Source organism: Coloeus monedula (genome assembly GCF_965178545.1).
Source record: "Coloeus monedula genome assembly, chromosome: 1".
Lineage (NCBI taxonomy): Eukaryota > Metazoa > Chordata > Aves > Passeriformes > Corvidae > Coloeus > Coloeus monedula.
In genome coordinates this window covers 97192226-97211921 of record NC_138781.1, presented here as the reverse complement: position 1 = coordinate 97211921, position 19696 = coordinate 97192226, and the positions used below count along the sequence as shown (strand labels likewise).

Genomic DNA, 19696 nt, shown 5'->3' with positions numbered 1-19696 from the left:
AGCAGGAGCTTTTCAGGCCTCTAACTCAAATGTAATGTTAGAAAGAAAACCATTTGTAAAACATTGAGCAAATGAAGGAGTTTGGGACTCTTTTGTGACAGGCAATCATGTCCTCTTCTGATTCTTCCTCCTTGCATTTTTTTGTTCATTTAAGTGAATCCTAGTGTGCCTCAAAGGTAACTGAGCAAAAAAATCAGAGACATAAACTATATTTTGCTGGATCAGAGACTGAACATTGTTTTCCAATTCTCTGTCTAAAGATTCATTGAGGAAACACATCAAAAGCAAGTCAAGTTGTGTCCATTTCCATTGTGGCAAAGCCAACGAGGGAACAAAAGTTGAAGTGAAACATCAGGTTGCACCTGCTGCAGAAGTGGACGGAGAAAAGCACAAGGAACATGCTGTTGACACAATGGGTGCCTGTGCTCGGAGGAGCAGGAGGCTTCCTGCTTCTGCCTGTAGGACTGCCTGTGCTGGGGAAAAGCAAAGGGATTCAAGTCAGCCTCCCTCTGGCAAGAGGGACCACAGCGAAGGAAGGGCTGTGTTCTTCTGCGATGCCGGTTGTACTGGTGGAACAGCGCAAAACTCAAAGCTGGGTGAAGCTTCTTTCAAAGGCAAAAGGCACCAGCAGAAACCCAGAAATAAGGAGGTAAATGATAAGAGATGTTCACCAGCTGGTTCTAGTAGACCAGGAAGTGCCAAAACAGTATTTGTAAGCACCAGAAATGACAGCCTGCACGCTGTAGAACAAACTGTCAAAGTGGGAAACAATGAAATAGAAAAAAAGGCCTCCTCATTATTGTCTGCTGAGGCAGAACCTACCAGGACTGTGCCAAGAAACCCAGTAACATGTTCTGCTTCTGATCACACTTTGAACTTGGAAAAAACAGGCATAATTGGATCCAGGAATGCAGATGATCAATTGTGTTCTGTTCCATGGCAAAGTACAAATATTGAACTAATCCCTTTAGAGATTCGAATGCAGATCATAGAAAAAGAAAGAAAAAGAAAAGAGCTGTTTCGGAAGAAGAACTATGCTGCCACAGTCATACAGAGGACGTGGAGAAGGTAAGATTACTGTTTCAGTAGCTAGAGAAGAGTGAGATACAAGTAGATGTCAATTAAACTAGGCCTGTTGGCAACGTCCTTTCTTTGGGCCTTTTGCTTACAATGTTGCCAGTGCTAAACGAGGAGGTTAATAATCTTTCTCCACACAAGGGGAAGTGGGTTCCAGTTGCCTAGAGTTACATCAGTCAGTTCATAAAAAGTGCAAGGTAAGTGATGACTTTTAATACTCAGAGAAATTGTTAAACTTCTATTTCAAGCACTGATATTTCTTTAGAGTGTGAATCAGGATTTGCCTAAGCCTGGAGTTCAGTGACACATGTGAAATTGTGCTCTGACCTGACTTTTAACCAGATAACCAAACCACGGGATGTTTGGAAGCTTTGAGTGTTCATTGCCAAAACTTGAAGCTAGCTTGAGTACCTTGATTAGGCAGGAACAACTGCTGTACAGAAGAGAGAGAGATGTCCCAGTGTTTGCTTTCCACAGCATTATCCTGCTTTCATGAATGTGTGAGTTTCAACCTCAGAAATGCAATCATTCTAAAAGTACATGCTCCTTAATATTTAATTTCTTACCAAAATGGGCAGGAAGAGTATGGCTGTAGGGGAAGCACACTCTTCTTATTTCTTGTTTTTATTTAAACTTTCTTTGATTTTTATTGGGTGCAGAAACCTATAAATTGCTGATGTTTACTAATATTCTTTCCAGGTCTCTCACTCATTTAACAGTTTCTCTGAGGAGCTCTGAGTTGAAGATGTCCCTGGCCATGGCAGGGAGGGTAGATGAGATGGTCTTTAAAAATCCCTTCCAACCCAAACCACGCTGTGGCACTGTGATTCCATGCCATATTCCTCATACCCACTCGGAACTGCATAGCAAAGCAGCCATTGTTCTCCCAGGGTTCTACCACTTCTGCCCTCTCTGCTGTTCCCACTCACTGTGCAAGCAGCTGGGTGCTCCTTGGCCTTCTTTTCTGATGTACATCCCAAGCTCTTGTCTTATGTGTTCAAATCCTTTAGATACCAAAAGCTAAAGGCAGTCAGGAGTAGGCACGTGCCATGGCTTTAAGACAAAGCAGAGCAATGTGTAGTGAGTGCTTGTGCAAATTTCCTCACAAGAACTGGGATCCAAAGTCTTGCATTAAGCTGACTTACCTGCATGAAAATCTGCATTCCATTTGCACTTCTGACTCTGAAGATTCTGACAGGCCTTTCTATACTGCTGAAACAGGGATGGTGTGCAATCTCTCCAAGAAGTGCATGCACTTACTAACACTTAGCATTTTGGAAATTGTGGGAATTAAAGATTGTTTAAGTTACATCTGTTATTTAAATACTTAATAGTGAAAAATAAATATATTTTTTCTGTTTGCAAGAACTCATAGAACACTAACAAAGATCATAAATTCTGCAGGACTGCAGGAGAGATTAGTTTGGCAGTTCTTCCACAGTCCTGCGTTTTCTTTTGGTCCAAACTTGCTCTGGTAAATAGCATGTACTTGTAGACAGCAATAAAATTATACACTGTTAATTCTGTGTAATTCTACATTAGAAACATGTAGAAGTACGTGCTTGAGTTCTGGAATTTCTCCTAATTAGAATTAAATGTATCTGTCTCACTCTGCAAATTTTATACTCCTGATTTATTTATTGAAGGCAAACACAACAGCAGAGTGGTACTGGTCTACTTAAGTGTATCAAACTTGCCATTCTCAGGAGAATGTTTCAATTCCCAAATCTGCAAACTTTATAAATGTACTCCTCAAAAGTGTATTCTAAGGTGTGTGGCTTGCCAAAGGTTAATTGCTTATCCTGCTTGTTGAGGCTTACAGATTCTGTGTCTGTGTTCTCTCGTGGGGGGCACCGGGGCCTGTACCATGCTCCAGGGCCCACAGGGAGCCAACAGAAGCTGGAATAAGTTGGTTGTTGTCGCTGTTGTTCTCCCACTGGAGTCAAGCTGTATTTTTTTAATATATTATTTCTGTGTGCATACTTTGGCCAGCAGTAGTTTTTAAGATTAGAGCCTCTGTAACAATGAGTGAGAACACCACTTGCCAGCTTTGTTGTTCTGCACGTGGATATTCCACTTTTCTTTTAGGCGCAGTAGTTTTGTTGACTAAGCATCAGGTATTTTAAAGCACCATGTCAGATTCATATTGTATCAGACTTGGTCCCATTCCCTTTTTTTCTCACTAGGATCAGAATGATGTGTTACGAGAGAGCTGAATTAAAATAATTAATTAAAACAATCTACAGATAACTGCTTACCTCTCCTGAGTGTCAGAACCTCACAGTTGTTTTCTTGTTGCTAAAAACTACCAGAAGTTCTCTACAAACATGAAGTCACAGCTGGGTGCAAAGGTGGAGTGACTGTGAATGGGTCATTTCACATATCAGCAAAGGCAGCTGGCAGTAATTACTGAATTCCAAGAGAGTAGCTTAGTATTCTTTTCTGCTCGAGTATAAAACAGTTCCCCAAATGGTTTTTTCTGCAGTTAAGTATGCACTTAACCCATCCTTAGCTCAAGTTAAGAAGTCACTGTAACTGTGCTCCTGCACTTTCTTTTCCTCTTACCCCCTTGAAAAGTTAAAAGTGACATGTTATTCAAGAAAACTGGATCATATTTTTTCCTCTGTCTCTCAATAATACTCCAGTTCTGAATTCATACCATGCTTCACAACTTGAAGGCCCTGGCCAGATGCAGTTGCTGCCTGCATTTGTTATGTACTTTAATGAGCTGCATAATGGTACATGCCTGAATTGTGAAGCTTCATTAAATTAACATTAAATAGATTTGTCTCACCCAGCAAATTTCACAGAGGTAATTTACTAAGCTTATTGGAAGTTTAAAATTATTCGAGCTGTGACGGAGCATATCATCCCCCTTTGGCATTCTATCGTGCTTTTATGTACTCGTTTTTTGTGTATGACTGTTGCTTTGTTTGAATTATATAGTTCATTGGCTTAGAACATATATTTAAACAATTTGTATCTGGCTTGTTGTCTTTTAATTTAGAACTTGTTGCAGAGGGAACAACAATAAAAATCGCCTCTTTCTCTCTCCTTCCTCCTTCGCTTTACCGGGGCATCCACTGGAAGCTTTTCTGAATGCCAGAGGGGATGATGATCAATGTGTTTTGGCCTCTTACCAAACACTTATAATTAATATTTTACAAGTGTTACTCAATGCTCATTTGTGACAGGCTTGTACTGGGAGGATTCAGAGTTAATTGCTAAGCCAGTTAATTGACTTGTGAGTGTGAGCCGCCAATATCCGATTGAATACTTACCTCAGATTCAAGTGGAAAAAAAGCCCCAAACAACTCCCTGCTGCTGGTGCCATTTGCCACCGGAGTGTGAGGGACAGATAATCTGCTGCTGCCACTCACAGAGGGCTGTGACTGTGTGTAAGATCAAAGCAGCTGAGGCAAGGTTGGGTCAAAAGACAGGGAGCCTTTGAAGGGAAGGGAAAAACCCGCGGATTGCTGAAAACAAGGTGAGGGGAGCATCTTCAGAAGGAGGAGTGAGCAGCTCAGTTTTCTGCAGAGGAAATGTGCAGTTGAACCCACAGGAGGTAGATTTGGTTTGTCTCTTGCACTGATTGACTGAGGACATGAGCACATGAGAAAGTTTGGTGTTACTAAGCTGTGAATATAGTGAAAATGAGGAAGCAGTATTGATTATACTGTTACCATAAATATTTATAGTTTTGTCTTCTGATGATTTTCTATTTATAAAGCAGCTGATAAGCTGATGTTGAAGCACTGTACCTCTTGACACCTGTAACACCAGATCTTTACTAACTGTGTGAAATAATGGATGCATCCAAAATTGAACCCAGCTCCTACTTTTTCTTCTGAACAAACATTTCTCATCCAAGTGACTTAGCACATCAGTGGGAGTTCTGTTTTCCCAGTTACTCATGTAATCCACCATGTGAACTGATGCGTGGAAAGCACGGAAGTTAAAACAGGTCACCTAAAACAAGTGCTCTTCTCTTTTCTGCTCTCTAGTTACCAGCTAAGACAGGAGTTGTTTCAGCTCCTTAGTGCTAAGCGGCAGTGCAAGGAAGATGAAGACAAATGGAGACAAGAGGCAGCTGCCTTCTTCATTCAGGTTGCTTGGAAGAAACAGCTGAACCATAGCCCTCTGAAATCAGTTCCTTCATGTAAAAATCTGAAATCCGTAAACAAAACCAGCTCAGCCATAAAAACCAGCAAGCAGTCCATCCTAAAGCAGATATATGGTAATTTTCTCTTCACTACAATTTATTTTAAATAACCATGCTTTTATTTTTACAACAGAGTGTATTCATCTATGCACTTCTTACCTAATTATTAAGGATTTCAACTATTTATAAAAATTAGTCTGAATCTCAGGTGTTCTGGGCAACTGTATTTTTGTATCAGGTTAAAAAAGCCAAACAACTCTGTGATTTAAAATGGCTCCTGCTAAAGCTGTTTGAATCCCCACACAGCATTGTTTCAGCACAGGTCTTGAGCAATCAACTAATTCCGTTGCCAGAGCTGCTCACATATATTAATGTGGAAAGAGAACAGAGCAGTTAAGCTGGGGATAGCTGGCTGTATCCATGCAGAGTGGCTATCTGGATCACAGTTTGGTTTTTTAAAGCCTTGTTCAAAACATTTTTTTTTGGTTTTGTACTGTTTTAAAAATATTTCATTTCAAGAGTATATTCCCTGTTGATAACTCTCCTGTATGAAGATATGTGGTCTTTATGGAAAGAGCAAGATTGTCTTTTATAAAATTCTGCACTGCTTTTCACTGTGCCTGAATGTGCATGTGCAAAGGAATGCATCTTCAAAAAAAGGCAAAGTATTGCTTCTAGACCCCAAGTTCCTGTACAATGTGGATCACTGATGAAGTAAGGATATGCTAACTATATGTACTTTAACAGGTGGTGAGTCACTTCTATCATGGCTCTGTAGCTTAGAGACCCAAAAAGGGTAAAAAAAATAAAGCTAAGAGATTTATTTTCCTTCCTTTTTTTTTTTTTTTTTAATAGCAACTGCAAGATGTATTTTAACTGTAGTTAAATTTCAGTTGTGGTTGTCACGATTTTCTGTCATACAGAGTGTCTCATGAGTTTCTCCATAATAAATGAGAGTAATTTTTAGGATAAAATAATGCTGTAGCTCACTGAAATAGATTGTAGGTATACATCATCACATGTTTATGTGATAAACAGAGATGTTCACATTGTTTGTTAAAGGACGTTCTCAGGAAGGCAAAGTGTGTCAGTCAACAAGACCTCCTTCTAAGCTGAAACTTTCTGATGTGCAGCTGGTCTCAGGTAGGACACATCCATTTTAAGAATGCTTAATTTGATGTTTATATACATGAGGTTGGTTTCTTCTTAGATAAGAAAACAATGTTCTCAAGGACTGGGCTCTCTTATCAAAATATGTAACTACTGCCAAACTGTTGTGATTGCACGCTCCTTCTTTCACTTTTGGGCTTGAGCACTGCATTTCTATCCTTGAGTCATTTAGATGAAAAACTTCTTTACTAAATGTCATTTTTCACACTTTTTAAAGTGTCTTATGCACTTACTTGGGGTTGGGAGCTGTGGTAATGTTGGTGCTTCACCACGTGGAGGTTTAGTGCCCCGCTGGGCATTTGGTGTTCCTGCCTGTGCTACACCTTGGTCAGACAGGCCACAGCTAGATGGGAACACAGCAACTGCTTCAAGGAGTTAAGTTCAGGTAGTTTGCAAAGGGATGTAAAATACATTTTCCAAGTAGTTTAACACAACTCCAAAGTCAGAAGGAAATCTGACAGTGGACCTGTCCTTGAGTTTGTTAGAACTGTAGGTGAGTTTCTGCCTCGCAAAGAGACAGAGGCCTTTTTCTTTCACTGTCTGAGAACTGTTTTAATTAAGAGGCATACCCAGACAGGTGTTTGATTGCCACCTCTTCATGCAGATATGGATCTAAATTTTAAAAGAGCTTCTAGCTCTTTTCGTTTAACTCTACAGGACAACAGATCTCCCTGTCTTCTGAAATAAAAAGGCTTTCTCTTGAGGCTGGAGTGGCCTTTGCTTTCATAACTTGGTGACGAATAGGTTAGTGATAGGAACTCTGCCCAGTTCCTTTAGAACACTACCTACTTTTATTCACCTAATAGGAGCTCAGGGAACTTTAGCCCTTACTTAAAAGACAATAACATGTTTTTCATCTGCCTGCCTTTGTGCATGACAACATTACGTTTGTTGGAAAAGTTCAGAGCTGTCAGTGGCTAATGCCAGATACTCCGTTTCTGACGTAGGTGCCTGGAGTAGGTCAGAATGGACTGTTCAGTTTGATTCTTCCCTTGCAGAAGGTACATTTGGGAAGGTGAAGGCTGACTGTCAGCCCGAGCTTTAATGTTCATAGAGCTTATGGAAGACACGTGCGGTGACAAATCTGTAGCAGGGACTGACACCCAACTCAGGCAAACACTTTGGAAGAGGGGATATGCAGGTGTTCAAAGGAAATGTTCAGTAAGGCAGGCAGAAGGTGACAGGTACAAAAGGGATGGGATATACACATGGGGTAGGTGCTTTGGAATATTCTGGCAAATAGGCCCTTTAAGATTGTTATCATTAAAACATTTCAGAACCTGAGATTTGTTCCTTTTCTAGTATTTTTTAAATTGAATAGATTACCTTTGTCAATTCAGCAAGTGGCACATAGAGAGGTGCTCTGCAGCAGAACCAGCATAGTTCTTTGTTTCACTGTGGACATTAAAGTGTGTTCAGAGTTGCAAAGGAGCAGGTTTTGCAACTCTTGGCATTAGAATATGTCCTTAATATGTGCTGAATTCACACCCTCAATGAAACACTTGGATTTGCACTTGGGATGACCCTGGGTAGAATGGGATAAAGCACTGAAATGTTTGCAGCTAATCTTTACAAAACTGGGAAAGGAAAACATGCATGTTATTTGTAGCACATTACAGGAAATAAAAAAACATTGCATGAGCCCAGACATTCACCCAGACTCAACTGGGAAGGGTCAGCTGACATTCATTCTTGCTTTCTAACAATTCAGAGCACTCACTTTAGCCCTGGACTAGTTTCCCTGACTTTCTAGAAAAGGCCCAACGCCTACCTCATGTTGCTAAACATTGCTCAACACAATCTCTTTCTGCTCTTCAGCAAATTCAGCCAAGAGTGTTGTGTTAGTCTGGAATCCTTCATTAATTTATGGGGGTAAATCTTGAGTTAAGCTGCACCATGAGAGGCTGCTAAGTCCCACACACACAGCAGCAGCATCAATGTTCCATACAAGCTGTACCCAGTGCCACAGAAACCAAACTCTATTGAGAGACAATCAGCAGTGACATGCCAAGAAAAAAGCATATTCTGTGCCCAGGGGATTTGCTGCTTATGAAATCTAGAACACAGTGTAGATGAAGCCTCTTTTCACCCACTAGTTACTCATCAAAACTATTTTGTTCTTTTACAGTAAGCAACCTACAGTGTGTTAATTTGCTGGAGAACATGGGAAAATCAAGGCAATATTCATACAACATGAGACCAACCACTGCTGCAAAACCAAAAAATGCAAGACTCAAGCATTAAGCAAGACCATGTTTGGAATTTAAAATCCATTCCAGTACAACTGTTATCTTTCACAATGTATAAGCCATCTATGATGTATTAAACTAGAACATTTTCAGTTTTGTATTATCACAGCATTACAGACCAAGCAGACTTCTAAGGATCTAGACTCAATTTTGTGTACAAACTGGTTTTTAAATGCAACTGTTAATTTCTTTACCAACACAGGATGAAATCTGAATTGCATTTGAAGACAGAAGATGAAGCACTAAGTCTAGTATTGCAATAATGTTGCAGGGGCTATCAAAGCTCTCCATTGCAAAAAGTAGGAATTTTCTCCTCAAAGAAGAGGGAAACTGTACTAAAGATGTTACATTTCTGAGAGACAAATGTTCAATTTTACCTCAAATTCATTAAATTAATTTTGAAATCCAAGCAGGAATGGAAGAATAGCCTTTGTTCTCCACTTCTCTACTAAAGAAACAATTGTTCCTTAGCTAACTATGGATTTGGAAGGAAATGTAGACATGTTTACAAAGAACACTCACTAAAGAAATTGCTTTCACAACCTATGGAAACTATTAGGGCTGTGTTTTCTACCCTTTGAAATTATCACCGTTTTTTTTAAAAACTATTTTTCTATGTGCATGAAATAGAGAAGCAAAAAAAGATGCTATTCTAGGGAAAAAAAAGGTTCTTTTAATAGCTTTGGAGCTGCCACAGTGTACAGTATTTACCTTGCACAAAGTATTTAAAAATATGAACTCAGCAAAAATAAAAAAATGTTACTCTAAAGCATACTGTTTTCTATTTTTTTTCTACTTGATACTACACAATTCTTTTTAAAATAATGTGATGCTTCAAAATAATAGATGAGCAGAGTCAATTTAAGTCTGTTTCTCTGCAAGCTCTTCAGCATCAAGGACTGGATTTTCTTTAACACCCCTCACTACAGTCACAACATTTTAGTAAAACACCTTCCAGTAACATCTACTTGCTTGAAAAAAAGGCAATAGAAGTATTGCAGTTCTCTGTAAAATTTTTATTGTTTCACTTACAAAAAAATTGACAAGCTTTGTTCCAACATCTTCCATTCAAAACTAAATAGAAGTAAATGCTTTACAATAAATGCAGTTCGACCTCTTCAATATACTGTGTTTATAGGGCCAGGTGTCTGGGGATGAGAGGCAAGGTAGATGTTGAAACAGTAATGGAGGTCTGTGAGCCACTGCTCCTGAACTTCACCACTCTTCAGTGTCTAGGAAGAAGGAGGACAAAAGGTAAAATTCAATTTCCCCAACAGCACTTGCAAAACTTGGCTTTGTTTTTACAGGTAATCAGGTGCACTGTTAAAGGTACAAGACAGCCCTGTTCCCCTGCACACAGTGACAGTGTTCCTCTCTTTTACACATTTCCACACGCTGTGTCTGTTAAAGCCCAAATAATAAAGTGTTACAACTGGGTACACTAAGTCATTACATTACCAAGTGTGTGAGTTACACCAGATGTGCTTTCCTTACTCTTAATTAGAGTGGCTCACTTACTTTCCAATTCTGCAATTTATAGGCAATTAAAATGCAAATGAGCATGGTTCTACCAGTGCAGGAGAGCTCCCCAACCCAGTCTAAGGAGAACTGCTACCAAGAGACCAGCACAGCCCACAGCCCAGGAATTCCCTCTTCTCAGGATTTGTAGGTGGCTTACAAAACCCAACAACAACGAGCACAACCCACCCACAAAGGAACACCACAAGCATTGGTTGTGACATTTTCAACACTAAAGGAAAACAGCCCCCTCCTAACCTGCAGGTTAGAGAACCTCACCATAATGTCTTACATCTGCTTTCACCACCACCATTTTAAAATGGCTCTTCTTCAACGTTTGAATTAATTTTTAAAAATAAACATGACATACATGTAGTCTCTGGGAAACAAGTTTCATACCATGATGTCCTTGATGATCTGTTGCACCAGAAACTCATTTGTGATCATGTGGTTCCTGAGCTGCCCATGCTGCATTAGTAAGCGAAGCAACTGAGCAACAATGGGCAGCTCTTCCCGACAGATCCTGCTCACTTGCAGGCTTTGCAGCATCAGCCTCAGTAACCGTGGCAGGAGTGCTAATGCAGAAATGCATGATCCCCACAGCATATCCCTGAGAGGAGAAGATAATCAAAACTGAAATCATTGAGGACACACATTTCAAGGGTGCTTCTGTGAACTGGCTGCATGGCTGTACAAGGAAACCTGCTTCTGTGGATTCAATAACACCAGCTGCATTCACCATAATTAGAGGCAAAGCAGAAAATTTGCACCAGAAAATGCCAAAGTTGAAAATATTCCAGAGTTTTGTACAGCACTGGAAAAAAAATAAAGGCCCTGCCCTGGAAGCTACAAATATTGCTCTCATGCAGTGCAATTTCTGCTTGGTAACAGCTGCAAAGAGGTTTTTGGTTCAGTCATTTTTCAGGTACACCTGAATCTTTGTTTAAGGTTCATAAGAAATTAAATAATGGACTCATCTCCTTGTGATATGCAAGTCATTAAATACAGTAAGAGGAGGAGGACTTGGGCTTTAAGTAAATTTTCAGGAAGCTTTTAACAACTTTTCTGTGTATGGAAAAGTTTGACCTCTTTAAAGACATTTCTGCATTTCAGGTGAATTTATTTGAATCCGTTATTTGTAGCTTTTTGGTTTTTAAAATCAAATGGATTTAAAATATCTATGTAATGCATCTATGTAATGATGCCTGAGAAATTCTGTTAAAACTGAAACATCAGATCAGTTAAGAGTATGTACTCATAAAGCCAAATTCTTTGCATGGTGCTTTTCAATGTATCTAATGAAGCTAAGGTTAAAGATTAAGGTATAAATATCCAACTTTACAAAATCAGGATGGTTTTGACATCCAAGTAGAACAATTTTAAATGAAACCTTCTTCAGTTACTGTTTTAAGTAATTCCTGGTAACTTTGCAGATGTTTTTCTTAAGTCTACATAGTGATTTGAAGTAAGCAGAGAGACAGGAAAATAAACTGTATGTGTGTGGAGGTACCCTGTCATGTCACGTCTCTAAATATTTGTGGCTGCAAAGACAGAGACAAGATGGTAAGAAGAGCAGCTTTACCTTTTCTGTAGATGTTCTGCATCTTCTCTGTCTATAGTTAGCAGAAAGTACAGAAGACTGTAACAACAGGAGGCCAAGAACCTATGCAGGTTTTCACTTATGATGCAGGCTTGATCCAAAAGCTTATTTATGGCACATAGAACAGATCCAGCTGTGCTATCAGGTATTACAACCAATCCAACCTGTATTAAAACAAGACAAAAAACCAACCCAAGTTCATCACTTTATGCAGATTTTTTGCTGGGATACAAGCAAACCTAGAACTTTCCTATGGTGACATGTATTACTTTGCTTCTGATCAAACTCTACAGACCACTGCATTTTTTCAAATCCCTACTTTCCCAATAAACTGCCACCCATACCAGCAGAAGGTTAAATTGACATCTTCATTCTATCCCTTCTAAACAAACACTCAAACATATCTGAAAAACACAGCACTGCTTTGAGCCTTGCTCTGAATGACAGTGCAGGCACAATCAATCTTCTGGGCAGAACAGGTCTTTCCTTTTAAGCATCTATCATGGGACTGGGAAGGCCTTTTGAGTCTTGAAATGGCAGTGAGCAGTCACTGAGGTAGAAGGAAACTCTGATTTATGCTACAGAAAGGAAAGCCTCTACTGGATTGTCAGCAGGGTGAGTCTCCTTTGAAGCCCAACAGGAGCTTTATGAACCGAGGTGAAGCAAAGCTAATGAAATATGTGGTGAGCCCAAAGTGGGGTGATGCTCTGCTGTTGTTAAAGAGAGAACTTCATCTTGAGTAAGGATTTTATAGGCACGATAAATAATTTAGAAAAAATTCTTTTTTGTGTAGAGGCAGTGAATTAGGAAGCAGTTTAAATTTTGAAGTACTGTGGAATAAGTACCCTAGATTTTTGTCTTATAAAGCCATAAAAACATCATGCACTGCTAGTGTGGCACCATTTACCTTTAAAAAACTATTTAAGGAGTTTGAGAATAGTCTGATTTGCTCACCTGCAAATACACTGTTTCAAGCTGACAGAGGGAGTTGGTTCACTTAACAAGGTCAGCTGTTTCTTTTAGAAATGTTTAGAGATAAGATCAATAAAGTACAAGCTACAGAAATGTGAAATGTATTTCATTCATACCATTACTTGTGAGAGGTAAGACATACAGAACAACTACAGGCTGAAACTTTTAAATCCTTCCAGCCTAAGACACTGGGTGTATTTCAAGGCCATGAGCACAGATCACTGTCCCAGGCTGACCCTGCTCCAGTCAGGTGCACAGGCAGGAGGATGATGATGATGGTCCTGCCTGACAGAAGGTGGGACTGCAGCTGTCACCACGACCCTGCTGAATACTACAGGATACTGAGGCACCAAACAATAAAAACCAATAATGATTTTCCTGATCAACCATAAATAAGAAATAATGGCAACAGTCTAGATGGATATAAAGAACCATCCTGAAGACCTGAGCCAACACTACTGATGGAACGTGCTGGTCGGCAGTCTGGAAGTTAATGTGAACAGAGACATTTCAATTTACACAAATCCAGTAGATGAGGCTGCTCAGGTAAGTTCCCATATAGGATGTTGCCTCCATGGTGCCTTTGCTCCCTGTGAAGCAGCCAGTTGGAGACCTTGGGCAGCAGCCTTGCCAACCTTAAAAATTCACTTAACTGTTTGCTCTCAAAGGGACAGGGCACTAGAACATATAAGCCTTTTCAAAAGCTGATTTAAGTCAACACCCACCCCCAAAAATCCAGACTATGGTTATAGGTAAGCTACTCCCTCTATTCAAAGCTTCAAAGGAAGCTTTGGTCTAGTAACTTCTCAGTATGGCTCCATACAGGGAATTGCAGACATTTGTTAGGTCACAGAACCACCCTGACAGGAGGGCAGAGGCAGACCCTGTGGTCCTCCCTCTCATCAGGCAGCAGCACAGGTAACTGCAAATTCTGTCCCTGACCCTTCTGTTACCCAGCTCTGGCTTTGCCATCCCCATCCTCAGCTCAGGCATGTTCAGGATTAGAAGACAGGCTGTAAAACCCAAAGAATGGGTCAGGTTGGGAGGAACCACAGTGGGTCAGCTGGTCCAACCTCCCTGCTCCAGCAGGGTCATCCCAAAGCACGTGGCACAGGATTGTGTCCAGACAGTTCTTGAGTATCTCCAGTGAGGAAGACTCCACAACATCTCTGGACAATCTATTCCAGGGCACAGTTATCCACACAATAAAGAATTTCTTCCTCACATTCAAGTGGAGCTTCCTGAGCATCAGCTTCTGCCCATTGCCTCTTGTCCTACTGCACAGCACCACAAAGAACCTGGCTCCATCTTCTTGGCATAGTTTAGATACTTACATATATTGATGAGGTAAAAAACCTCATCTAAATCTGCTGGTCACTCTTTTGAAAAGCAAAGCAAACCAAGAAGTGTTTCATTTATGGCCAAACTGCCTTGAAGACAAGCTGAAGTATTGACAAATCTGAGCAAAATTACTCATCAGCTTAGCTACCAACAGTTACGTATTTTTTAAACTCACCCAAATCTTGCTTAAAGCTTTTGCAAATGCTGAAATTATACATGAAATACATAGGATAAGTGGATTGGGGGATTAACGAGACTGTTAGCAAATTTATCACAAGGAAGTTTTAACATAGAAGATAAAATGGTACCTACCAGATATTTACAGATGCCAGTCTGGAGAATGTCAAAACACTGACTTTGTGAAGGTATAGTGGACAAGCTGTGACAGATCACCTGTTTTAATAAAACAAAGTTATATTTAAGCACTCCAAATGCAACCAGAAATCACTCACTGTCATACTTTGCTGACAAACCTAAATCCAAAGTACCTACAGGAACACATAGCAATTTTGTCTCAAAGTACTGATTCTTTACAGTGTGTAAGACTAGCGTTGCCAACATAAATTGCTCAGTGCTTAAAGAGATGATGGTCTACACCATTAGGTTTTTTGGGAAAGGGTCTCTGCATTTTATCTGTGTAATAGAAGGCCAAAAGTTTTCAAGTCTATCAAGCTAGCCCTACCAAGCCTCCAAATTCCTTTTCTCATAGCCAAAGAATTTCAGAAAACAACTTCCCAAATAACTGCATCAAGCATGAAACAGAGGGATCAGAGTGAAACAGAAAAATAATATAACAAGAATGTAGAAAAAATCCATTTCTAACTTATTTTCCTCTACAGTGCCAAAAATGTCATGTTCAAAAACGATACAAAATGTAATGAAATCTTGCTTCATAAACTGCATAAAACTTTCTGGTGCTTATATAATCAGGCACTAGCAAACTACCATGAAATCTCAAATGTCTCCTGGACAGGGTAAAGAAACCACAGCTCCAGTAGAACTGCTAGTAAGCTGTACTGCAATCCTCAGCAGGTGGCTTTCTTTGTTCCTCTCTTCCTTCCCATCTATTCCAGTAATTTGCAAATTAGTTGGAGAGCTTGGATGCCCTCTCACTGTTCACATTCACTGCTTATGCCACCAGAGTGGCAACTAAAGCCTCCAGAGAAGCCAATGTGCACAGCACGAGTATGTTATCAGACCATGAGGAATTGTGATGTCCTGCTAAGGACAAGATGGAAGAACCACTACATGAGGAATGGAATCTTCTCTTTGTGCTTAAGGGAATCAGAAAATAGCAAACTCAGTTTGAAGGATGAAAGAATTTAAGTCCATGAGTTTTACAAATATCTTCACTAAGCAAAACACATTCCTCTAAGATCCCTCATGACTCAAGATCCGAAGAGAACTTTTCACAGGAGAACCTGACCTGAGGCATTGAATTCCATGACAGTGTCTTGGTCTTGAGACTTCAGTTGAGTCAGGCAAGTCAAGACACCAAAACAAGAGATAATGACAAAATAGAACATATCAACCATGTTGTGTCAAAAATCATAGTCCACAACACTTGCAGCTGGAGGAAGGGAAAGGTGAGGGAAAGAACCATTAGCTCCAAGTCCTGTGGCATGAAAACTCAGCCCTAACTAATGTGGATGCCAGTGGTGGTTTAATCAGAAATAGCCATGCAGCACCATTTGTGGTGATACAGAAGCGCACTCAGCTTTTTCCAAAATTACATGCCACACCTGTTCTTAGCCCTGCTTACACCAGCCAAATTCAGGAGATCCTTAACACATTTGCCTGGTGGAACATAACATTGCTGGGCTGTCAGGAGGACATTGCTCATGTTAATCAGTATCACAGGGGTAGTGCAAGTGTTTCGTTTGACTAGTAGGACTGTTTAAAAAAACAATTTCATAGACACTCTTGCACTGAATACCTTTACTATACATTTACTTTATAATGAAACAGTATTATTAAAACTGAGTACACAATCCTAAATATAGTAGGGCTTTTGTACACTGCAGTTTGAAAGCGATAAAATATTAGGTACCCTGGAATATTCCCAAGAAACCCACTCAAAACATCTGTGTTACTAGCAGTGTCAAGGAATAAAGTCAAGCTGCAACAGAGGTTATTACCAGGGACTGTCATGTCAAGGACAAACTGTGACACCAATCTGACCTGGCATTTTAATGAGCAGCACTTACACAAAAGGTAAAGCTGCACGGATGAAATCTGTCAGATGACAGCTCCAAGCTGAGAAACCCTGCCAAGGCAGGAGGACTGGACTAACCTATGGAAAAGACTGCACAGGTTTGATGAGTAAGAGCTACAGAAAAAATTCAGTGAAAAGTTCCATGTGCTTGGAGACTGACAAAAACTTCTGCATGCAGCTATGAGTTTCACCAGTTGGAAATGAGAAGGAAATTCTGTGAGTAACAGCTGACCACAAGGTGGTTGTGATACAACCACAAAACAGGGAAATGTTACTTCAGGATGTAAAGATAATCCCAAGAGAAGCAATCAGACAGAATAAGGATCATCTGTTCAGTACTACTCTTACAGAGTTAGACCATTTCTGACATACTGTGCAAAGTAGGAGCCACTCATTTTCAAGAAAGGCAAATTCAAACAAAACAGACACAGAAGAACTGCACAAAGAAGAGAGGTCCTGTCTTTACAGGTGTCAATGCAAAGAACTTAACCTGCCTGGGCTGGCAAAATGACACCCAAGAAGGGATCTTACTGTCACTTACAAAGTGGTGAAAAACGCTGCAGGAAAACAAATGTATCCAAACAACAACTAAATGTAACAATGATCATGGCTGGCTGGGAACGCAGATGAGATGAAAATTGGGAAGGATGATTACGAAAGGGGAAAATGCAGGAGACATTTCTTGCTCATAAGACAGAGCTTAGGCAGTTTACAAAGGGGTTTGCCATATGCTTGTGAGCACATTACACCAGACACAGTCTGCCAGAGATCCATTTTGATTCAATACAGACCCACAAACTAAAGACCTTGAAGGCAAATCCACGAGGCCCACCCAGCAAACTACGGTTTCATTACTAATATTTCACCCTTAGGACTATGTCCCTAGAGCAAGCCCATCATCCACTGAGGCTCTCCCTTGTTGGAGCATTTCATTACAGCTACAATACAGCCACACTCAAGATTCTTCCTGAACTGGCGAGGAAAACACACATCATACCACTGGACAGCAGCATAAATTCCTTAGAAGGGTTGTGGTAAAGTGCAAGTTGATTTTTCAACCTTTTAGATCTTTCTCACCCTCAAAACAGCACCACCATTCCCTACATCGGTTCTGTTTTCCTGCAATTAAGTGGGAGAGGCAATTCTTTTCAATCCCATAAATTAAATCCTGGTTGAAATGGCTTTCATACCAAATGCCTGTTATAAAAAGTGAAACTGAAACGTTTTTAGACATGGAAATGAAAGGAAAAGAAAACTTAATTATCACATGAAAATTAGTATTTTCCCTGACAATTTATTTTCCTTAGGCAAGGTTTTGCATGATGTTTAATTTCCATAATAAAATGTCACAGCTGATTCATTACATTACATTTGATTAGCATTTATCACATTTTTGGCACATTCATAGATTGATTTTGGACCAAAGCCAGAGTAGTTTTGTTTCAGAGCAATCCTGAAATGAATGGACTGAGAACAGGCATTTTTGATCAGGGAGGGGTGGGTTTTTTCTTTTTGAGGCAAGTATTTTATAACAGGTTTGGCTTAGCCTTAGACATTCTGTTGGGTTTTTTCTCCTTTTCTTTTTAATCTTGTTTGAATGCTCACTTGAATAAAGTAACCTAAAGCAAAGCATTCTCTTAAACACGGAGATTATCTGTTTGCATTATGCAGCAAATGCTACAGGCTCTGTAATCCACTGGCAGGTTTTCAAACCAATCCCTGTTGATCAGACAAGCCCAAGTACCCAGCATGCTCACGAGCCACACAACTGCAACAGCAGGTTCCCTACTGGTGCTTTGGGACGTCACTGCTACAGGGGCCTCCTTGCCTGCCACACTGAAGACAAACTCCAACAGCAGCCAACTAAAACAGGGAAGAAAAAACACCCACCACCACCAAACCACCACAAAACAAAAGAAACAAACAAAAACCCCAGACAAACAAACAACAAAAAAGGATGGAAAGGCCCCCAGGAGCAGAGCCTGACCCAGTTTTTTTGGAGATCCTGACACCATGGAGTATTTTACTTCAACTGGATGAGTTAAAAGCATTTTTGCCACTGACAGCGACCCTAAGTGACTGACAACGCATTCCCAAGCAGCCTTTTCACAGTTCTAATGTAGAATCAGAGGAATTCATCAGTTTAATGTTGTTCATCTCTAAGATGCTCTTGCCTCCAAAAGACAGAGTTGGGATGACCCAAGGAAGCCCAGTCTCAGTGTGAGCCCTCCTCATGGCAACAGGAACAAGCACACCTGATGAAGTGAGGCTAATGTTTTGTTCATTATTGAACTGTACCCACTCCCTCAATGCTTCCTGTAACACGAAAGAATCCTGATGCAAAGTCTCAAGGAAACTACTTATCAGCAACTGTCCAGAGAAAATTTTCTTATCATTTCAAGTTTAATCATGCTGCAAAGTACTATTTTTTCAAAGAAAAATACTCACCTTCCTCTGAAGACACACACAGGCATGAGCACAGAGAGGAACCCAAGCAAGCAGGAAAGATAATGGATCAAGTATTTTAGCGGAGTCAGACCAAAGGCAGTTCAGACTCCCTGAGAAGTGATTTTATTAAAAAAGAAAGTCGGCGCACACCAGATACTATAACCTAATATGAACTTTGCAATATATTTTTCAACTCACATCGACATGCACCTCAAACATGGGTAACTAAAATGTAACAGGCTGTTCTGCAGTGAATTCCCCAGCCCTTGTGAAATGCCTGTTTGGAACAGGACTGTATCCAGTGTAACGTGTTAGTGTGGAGCGTAGAAAATGAGAAGTTTTCAGGTGATGGGGCAGGCAATGAAGCTTGGCATCTGAAGCTTGGCCAGCTCCCCTGAAGCACCCTCGCTTATCAGACACTGTACTCCCCTGACAGGTGCTGCTTCTCTTTCTGAAATAAATTGATTTGACAGGGCAATATTAACAGTGCCCTGAGTTGTTGAGAAAGCTGCATACAACAAGAGATCTTTGTTCATCTGCCTTGGGTAAGCTCACAGGGGTGGATGTGAAAGGTATTCCTGATTCACTGACTCCAGAAAAAAAAACCTGAACAAACCTCTCCATAAAAACCCCCACATGAAACCCCTACACATTCACAACAAAATCTAAGTTAAAAAAAAAAAATGCCAAAAAGGAGGAGCAGTGTCTGCAGGAGAACATTACAGGGTGAGGAACAGGGAATGAAGAAACTTATTTAAGAATTACAAATGCTTAAGAACATATGTGGTGTCCCATATATTGAAAGAGTACATATTTCCATAGACTTAGAAGAATTATGACATTAGAGGAATTCATGCCCTATTGCTGGTCAAAAATAGGGTAACTGCCGCACACGAACTCATCTTGCATCTTTTTACTGTGGTGCTTGCCTGTCTGCAGGTTCC

The 19696-nt window shown here is 40.2% G+C and overlaps 2 protein-coding genes across 7 annotated transcripts in view; one reads left to right on the top strand and one right to left on the bottom strand.

Moving 5' to 3' along the window:
* Positions 1 to 9395, top strand: part of INVS (inversin) — an 85425-nt gene extending 76030 nt beyond the window's left edge. For all 3 annotated transcript variants that reach the window (XM_082298088.1, XM_082298090.1, XM_082298089.1), the window contains 4 exons: positions 261 to 1068; positions 5082 to 5314; positions 6302 to 6382; positions 8538 to 9395. In XM_082298088.1, the coding sequence (XP_082154214.1) occupies positions 261 to 1068; positions 5082 to 5314; positions 6302 to 6382; positions 8538 to 8653 (1238 nt within the window). In that variant the 3' untranslated portion in view covers positions 8654 to 9395. The remainder of the gene's footprint in view (positions 1 to 260; positions 1069 to 5081; positions 5315 to 6301; positions 6383 to 8537) is intronic.
* Positions 9396 to 9653: 258 nt separating this feature from the next.
* The window catches only part of TEX10 (testis expressed 10), a 55713-nt gene continuing 45670 nt past the window's right edge, over positions 9654 to 19696 (bottom strand). For all 4 annotated transcript variants that reach the window (XM_082289147.1, XM_082289150.1, XM_082289148.1 and 1 more), the window contains 4 exons: positions 14402 to 14482; positions 11759 to 11940; positions 10576 to 10786; positions 9654 to 9890 (listed from right to left, as the gene is read on the bottom strand). In XM_082289147.1, coding sequence (XP_082145273.1) covers positions 9777 to 9890; positions 10576 to 10786; positions 11759 to 11940; positions 14402 to 14482 — 588 coding nt within the window. In that variant the 3' untranslated portion in view covers positions 9654 to 9776. The remainder of the gene's footprint in view (positions 9891 to 10575; positions 10787 to 11758; positions 11941 to 14401; positions 14483 to 19696) is intronic.